The following is a 7,479-nucleotide window of genomic DNA, read 5'->3' as shown; positions in this document are numbered from 1 at the left end:
AAACTGGTATGAAGTAAAATTTGTTTGCTTTTTTCCTATTAATGTCTTTGTCAGTTTAAGGCCCAGCCAGGGACACTAGGAGAATTGAGGAACAGTTTTGCCGCCCCCCCAGCAATGGGGACAGCAGGTGGGTGGAGGCCACTGAGGGCTTCTGCGCCACGACTCACCCTCTGCCCATGGAAGCAGTTAGAAAGTGAAGGTGAATCCCAAAGCGCAACGCTCCTTCTGGCAAAGGGGACAGAGAGGGAACAGATCTTCTTCAATCAGCACAGCCCCCTCTGCTACGGACAGGTCTGCTCTCCCCCAGACAGCGGTCTTCTAGGCCCCCACCTCTGAATCACCTTCCCAGGTGGGAAACGAACAAAGATAAATGCAAAGTCACTGTTCCAGCCCCAGTCCAGACCTAACAAGACCTCCTGACCCTGCTCAAAAGGGGCACGATGGCTACTCAACTTTTTCTGCACAAATTTGCCATTGTGAAATATGTTTGGAAAGGTCTTTAGCGGCTTTTAACATTGCCTAACTTGAAAAAAATGTCATCAAGAAGCAATTTACTCAAGGCTCTTCTGGGTCCTTTTAAATTCTTGCCAGAGGGTGCTGGTGGCAGGGGTGACAGGGGGTACTGGCGGTCTCAGGGGATGGGAGGGCTTCACAACTGCATCTGTGGAATAACTCTCCAAATTGGCTTATTCAAAAAGCATGCTTAGCAGTGACCAAAAACGAGACAGCGGGCACGCTGGATTTCTTTCACAGGAAGAGAGAGCCTAGGAATTAATGGAGTTTTCTAACTGGAAGGTTTTTGTGGTTACTGTATTTTCCCACATGTAATTATAAGCTGGAACAAAGGCTGGAAAACTTGGAGGATACTGACCACGAAGGGCCCACCATCCAGCCACCTGCTTCGGTGTGTGCTGAGTTTAAAAGGCCTCTAAGATGTAGACGGATTTGCTCTCCACTTCACAGTTCTATTTCCAGAAGGGGCGAGAAGTTGAGGAGACCCAAAATGAATGATGGCAGAACTGGATTGGTTTGTAATTCCTCCCCACAGACAGACAGACAGACAGACAGACAGACAGACAAAACCACTCACTTGGGAAACTCAAAATAGATGCTCGCTTGTAAAGTTTATTGACAACTGTTTGGTCCCAACACACAAAAACAGCACTTGAACCACAACAAAAGTGTTCAAACAAAGTAGACAACTAAGAAAAACATCTCTTTCCCCCAAACCCAATCCAAAACAAAACAGTGCAAGATGGGAAAGGGGGTTTTGGTGATAACTTTTGTCATTTTTTTTAAACAGATAAATTTAATCCGGTATATCTTTCCACCCAGAAATAAAGAATTACATTGTCTTAATGCTCAAACATCATCTTACCACATCATTTAATTAAGCCTCTGGATAAAAAAATAGATAGCAATTGGACTGGCCATTGTGGAGTACATTATGAACACAATGTGCTTCCGACGTCTTCTCTCTCATTTTCAGACAGCGATTGTTAAGAGTCACACACACGTCCCAGACCTAAGCAGCAACTCCAGTGAATGGTACTCAGACACACTCACGGGACAGCACAGAACTTGATTCTTCTTTGTCTGTTGCCCAAAGAACCTGTTCTTTGAGTCTGTTCCAGGTGACTTGTAATGATACCTCTTACGGTTTTTAAAGTCCCCCACTCTTTACATGCTAGCAAAACTGAAGTCCAAGGGTGCAAACTCAGCCTTATGAAATCTTAGAATAAGGCAACTGATGTTCTCAACACCAACTATTATTACTTTGTTTAAAAGCTCCTTTAAAAAAATTGCACATTTGCATTTCACTTCCTGTAACACTATGTCTGTAGAGGAAATGCCTTCAGGAGGATTCGGAGAGTGCCATAATACTTAGAGGGTTTTTTCCATGGTGTTCTGTCTTGACTGGGGCCATGTGTTGAGAACTGGGAATCACTGGCTTCATTTAAAAGATTTGGGGAACAAAAAATCTGACTTGTAAAAATCTCTCTATAGCCCTTATTTTGTGGCATTTTATCAAAATGCTGGCTATGAAATCAGAGTCCATTTTCTGGCTTTCTAGAAGTTACCAAATATAAACATTTCCCCAAAAGAAACCATCTAACTAGTGGAAGACCTTACGCCAACAGGTTCTTTCTGCTCTATGAATGAATCCGCCTTTTTTGCCCGACAAATACAATCCATTGTAAATGTCAGGTTTCTCTAGGCGGGGTGAGAGGCCACCCATCAGCGGACACCTCAGGCACCTAGAGAGGAAGGCCGTTCCACACCAGACGCCACAAAAAACCCAGACATGCTTCCAACAGCGAGAAGTAACGAGAGTAAAATCAGACACAATTAAAAGATGCTGAGCTGACATACACACACATAAAGCTTCCCAGCTACCGATACCAGCTTTAAAATTATAATAACAAGGTTAAGTGGATCAACCTTGGCCCTCCTATGTGTAGGTAGAATTCCTGTCTCTTCCCAGTAGAAATCGTATTGATCCCGCTGCTGCTGAAGCACCTCCCCACTCAGCTCTGATTTGTAATTTATGCACTTGATGCATATTTTAGAAAATCAGACTCTTTCCAATGCTGCCTCTCGACACACAATAATGTGTGTTGTAATCCAAATGCTGACTTTAAATCCATGTCATTGAGACCATCTCCTTTTCCTTAACCTAACCCGTATCAAACTGGAACACAGAAGGGAAGCTTAAAACATCCTCAACTTTCTAGAAAGCTCCTAAATGGAACCCCAAAGTCAAAACGTTTAAAAAAATTTGTGATGAAGCCACTTTTGTCAACTACAGACATAGTTTAAATAAAAAACAAGGCACACTTACAAGTCACATGGAAGCCAGGAACCTTCACATTCCAACCTGAAAATACACTCCCAACCCCTCGCCTACCCTTCTCCTTCAGTGTGTGAACACACAGGCTAGCGGGACAGGCTTTGCTTCAAAGACATGCCACGCACTGGGTTAATACTGTCGGAAACACCAGTAAGCAAAGGCTGAGAGACTATATTATGCTACATGTAGGATGACACCACCGACGTGGCTCAATGGAAGCAAAACCGCTTCCTGCTAGTTGAGTTCTTAGTGCTTTCTTCTTTTGGAACACCATTGTATTTCATAATAGTTATGAGAAATTTGGTAAAATATATTAAGGATTCTTTAACAAATGCCACAAGTTCTTCAAATAATTGAAAAAAGAAAAAGGAAGAAGAAAGAAAAGAAAGACTTTAGCTCAAAGCTGTGTTCAATAGAAAAGAAAAACATGATGGAACACAGGTAAGATGAAGTAAATGGCTTCGGGGGGTTTTCATGACAGAAAAGGATGTATTTTTGAAACCCACTTTTGTGTGCAGAATCAGACAGTGTTTTCCCATCCTAATTCTATATTCGAAATGGGAGTTAAAGCTTGGTTATAGGTGCTAAGGAAAAGTTGGCTGCCAATTTGACTCTATTTTTGGGTTGCTTTTTGGCCGGGCTTTCCGCGGGGTCCTTGCTGAGCAGTGACTCGGAGGTTTCCGAGGAGGGGCAGGGAGGCACGGGGACAGCTGCTGAGATGCAGGAAGAGCTGGAGTCAGAGGTCAGAGTTTTGCTCTTTCCTGGTATTGGAATCTCCATTTTTTCTTCTTGGTTTAAAATCATAATTTCTGTAAACACAGAAAAGCAAACAGATTCAGATCCAGGATCTGTAAGAAGTGTGGGTTTTCTCTTTCTTGCTCTTATTTTCTCAAAGGATAATAATAATAAAAAGCTTCTAAATGCTACATCTATGCCACAGTTTACATATGAGTTGTGTGGCCAGTGTACTTGGCACAGAAATCAAATATCTATAAACTGCATCCCACCTCTCCCACTGGATTACAAAGTTGGAAAGATCTCTATTTTGAGCTATAAATGAATGAGCAAAGGTTAAAACTTTTTGTTTTACCATTTTGGATTCTCTGCCCATTCATTCTCCCTGCCAGATATTAAGGACCCATAAGCTATCCATGACTTAAGAGACTTCCTGAGGCAGGAGGCCGGGGGGGTTGGGGGTGGGGTCGGAGCATCTCGGTGTCAGGAACTCCTGGCCCATTCCATTTAGAGAGGACCTACGCTCCCCATGGGTCTATTACCGGGGATAAGGAAGGACTGCGCAGAGTCAAAATTACCCTCAGAACCCAGGAAGCTGAGCACAGCCAGCTTTCCCGCAGTGCTTCTGGACTGCCATTTCTGTGGCTGAGCCACATGTAATTCACCTGCTCTACACACAGGGCCATGCTGCTTGAAACAGATGCATCATTATGCCTTAGACTCCCACTGCATAGGGCACAGGGCTCCTGCTCCCAAAGGCCCATGGAAGGTGAGAGTGGCAGAGGGGACAGCAGAGCCAGCTCCCCGCCTAGGCTGACCCTCAAGAGGAGAGCGGCTGACAGAACTGCCCACACTATTTCAATTATTTTCCTCTCTTGTCCTGTGCATGCAGTTGAACTTGCCCAGACTGAAGGCACAAAGGCCACAACCCCACAAACGAGCTAACATCAATCTGCCACCAACCCTAGCGGGGCACTGCACAGGAGCATGGTGTGCGTCTGGGCCTGCCTGCACAGGCTGGTTCTATCCGCAGGCAGTTACTTCCCCATCTCCTATTTTCCAAGTCAACAGCCTCAGTTCTTTTTCTGGGCAACAGTGCTGAACGCTGCCAAGGACAACCGAGATGGTAAAAGCCAAGCCAGGAGTCCACGGGTTGTTCCTGGTGACCTGGAAAGCAGCACCAGCAATGGGGAGGAGCTGGGTTCCAACAGATGAAGAGCAGGGAGGGATCTGTACGGGGCAGATGGGCCAGCCTCTCCAGAGGCCAGGAGACACCACAGGACAAGAGCGCTTGGGTTCCAATCCCGGCTCTGCCCTTGCTAGCCCAGCAGCCCGGGGCCACTGCCTCTCTAGTGACGGCACCAGCTGTGCCTTAAGTCACGCAGCCTGTGGAATAAAGAGGCTGCCCCACACCTGGAGCCATGGTGAGAGTTAAATGTGATGGTGTCTGTCAGCCCTGAGCACAGGGTCAGTGCCAATGCCCGCAGTAGGCTGGGACTCAGCGTGCTCGGCTTCCTGTCTGTTAGATCACTGGGCAGAGTCCAGGGGCTCCAGCCACAGACACCTCCCTCCATTCACCTTTATAAAGCCCTTGGGCCCTTTGGACCCCCACCATGGGTGACGTGTACATCTGGTGACAGGTGTGCCTGAGAGCAGCTGAACCTTCACAAAGTCTGGGAGAGCAGAAGCCCAGGAGGCCCCGCCCGCCCCTGTGGACTCGCACACAGCCCCGAGCCACCAGCCCTCCAGAGCTGCCAAATCGCCCTTGCCTGATGCTTGCCAGGCAACCTCAGGCTATGCATCCAATTCTGCAGGAACCCAGGTGGGGAAAGAAGGTCGAATAATCAGCACAGTGTTTTCCACCTGAAAAGGGGTAGTCCCTTCCCACCTCCATCACTCATCGTGGTTTTGTCTTAAACCCTGAAGAAAACTCCCACGACAACATGGAGTCACCCACCAGAAGGCTCTTGAGGGTGCTCCTCAAACTGAATGAGATCAGCAGATTGGAGGATAACGGGGTCTGGTCTCAGCTGAGGGGACGGCAGGCACGAGGGGACGGGCGCACACAGGAGGTCGACGGGGGAGTCGTCGGTCAGGCGGAGAAGCTCCTGCTCTGTGTGGCTGGGCCCTGGGCAAACAAGGAGGGCCGTGACACTACAGGACCTCCACGCCCACCCCCAGCACACACCCGGGGCTCACACCTGAAGTTTTCCTTCTAAGCCTTAAAGATAAGAGAGTCAAGAAGTATTTAAGGTATTTAAAAAAACAAAAACAAAAACAAAAACCCAAAACCCACTAACAGGAAGATCCTGGTAATGGAATGCCTTAATAAGCTAGTTCTCCTGAAGATCCGTGTTCTTAGGAACACTGGCCCCTCAGAAGACCCAACCAGAGAAAAGGGTCCTGCAGTCAGCTTCCAAAGAGCAGGGACAGCCTGAGACGGGGTGTACGTAGTTATCAGCAAGTGGAAGCTCAGAATCCGAAGCCCTGGGCCCGGTTCCATGGCTTCCTAGCTGCCGACTCTGGGTGAGATGTAATACGTGACCGCCTGAGATTTCTGAGCCTCCACTGCAGTACGGAGGTCAGCACTGCTGAAGGCTGTGGGGCAGCTTCGGCAGATGATCCCCAGGAGGGCGCTTCATAAAACATCAAATGCTGTGTAACTCAGTTATCCTAAGGGCACAGGGGACGGTAAGGTGCTATCTATCTCGCCGCACCTTATGAAGACAAAATTCTCACCTATAACTATGAATTCAAAAGTCCTTCAGAAAAGTTAGAACTGCTATAACATTCCAAGAATTGGCCTCTGTCTACTACAGAGGTGGATCTACCTGAAATCCGTGTGACTCGATGTAATTTTGGGTAATATTAATGCATTAGTATATCAAATCCTGCCTAGGGCTGTCCTGTGACAAAGACGCCTTGACCAGCCTTGAGTCAGGCACCCTGAGCCCTCTTCCGGATCAGGCCTGACCTTGGCCTTCCGTGTCTGTTGCTGAACTTGCCGGCTCCAGTCTTAGCTTGAGTCAGTTTAGTGAGAATCCCCTCACCCTTCATAGCTGATCGAATTCCTTATCCCCAACCACTGATGTCTAGATCCTTGGCTGGCCTGCATGCCTACAGCAAGAATCCTCTTAGTAATTTTCCACCCACTGAGCCCTCACTGTGCTCCTAGGCTATGTATTGGGAGTTGGCTCTCTCTCCCCTGTTGCAAGTGTCTTGAATATCCATTATAATAAGTGTCAGAATAATTTTTTTCTTCAACATCTGAACTGCGGTAAGATGATCATTATGGGGGTGCCAACATCCTTCAGGGACTTTAACCAGTCAACCATGCAATGCTAACAAATAAAGGTCAATTTTTTCCTCTGTTACTAACTAAATACCAAAACTGCTTTGAAAAATGTGTGGCTATTTAACTTCAGCGGATTGGATGACTTGCTGGAGTCCTTTCCTTCGCTCTCCCCGACCCCAAAGCCATTTCTCCTAGAATTTCACAAGCTCCTATGTCTCTGCTTTTCCTCTCTTACCACTGCCGTCGGCTCCAAGCTTGAGTTCCGAGGCTGTGTGCGGTTCGGGCACCTCCAGGATGCGCTCACCCTCCGAGAGCTGGTTTTCATGACTGGCAGGGGAGAGACTGAGTGAACTCAAACGACCTACAGGACAAACAGCACCCGTCAGAGAGAAATGTCAGTGAGAGAACCGTGATTTTTTAAGGGGGGAGGGGATGGGTGCTTACTTACTTTTCATGTCATTTTTTAACACTACAATTCTCTTATGACCATGTCCTTTTATCCAGACCACCTGCACACAAGACATACTACTGGTTAAGCAGCGGAAAAGGAGGGGACAGAAGCCCTAACATTCAGGAAGAGTGTGACCTACGGTGCCTG

General features: G+C 47.2%; 1 protein-coding gene across 12 annotated transcripts in view; it reads right to left on the bottom strand.

Moving 5' to 3' along the window:
• Window positions 1-1,105: 1,105 nt before the first annotated feature.
• The window catches only part of MARF1 (meiosis regulator and mRNA stability factor 1), a 48,828-nt gene continuing 42,454 nt past the window's right edge, over window positions 1,106-7,479 (bottom strand). For all 12 annotated transcript variants that reach the window (XM_024241453.3, XM_024241455.3, XM_024241457.3 and 9 more), the window contains 4 exons: window positions 7,330-7,390; window positions 7,117-7,242; window positions 5,544-5,714; window positions 1,106-3,660 (listed from right to left, as the gene is read on the bottom strand). In XM_024241453.3, the coding sequence (XP_024097221.1) occupies window positions 3,416-3,660; window positions 5,544-5,714; window positions 7,117-7,242; window positions 7,330-7,390 (603 nt within the window). In that variant the 3' untranslated portion in view covers window positions 1,106-3,415. The remainder of the gene's footprint in view (window positions 3,661-5,543; window positions 5,715-7,116; window positions 7,243-7,329; window positions 7,391-7,479) is intronic.

This window comes from Pongo abelii, chromosome 18, assembly GCF_028885655.2.
Source record: "Pongo abelii isolate AG06213 chromosome 18, NHGRI_mPonAbe1-v2.0_pri, whole genome shotgun sequence".
In the NCBI taxonomy this organism is placed as follows: Eukaryota; Metazoa; Chordata; class Mammalia; order Primates; family Hominidae; genus Pongo; species Pongo abelii.
This window is presented reverse-complemented; position numbering and strand designations above follow the sequence as displayed.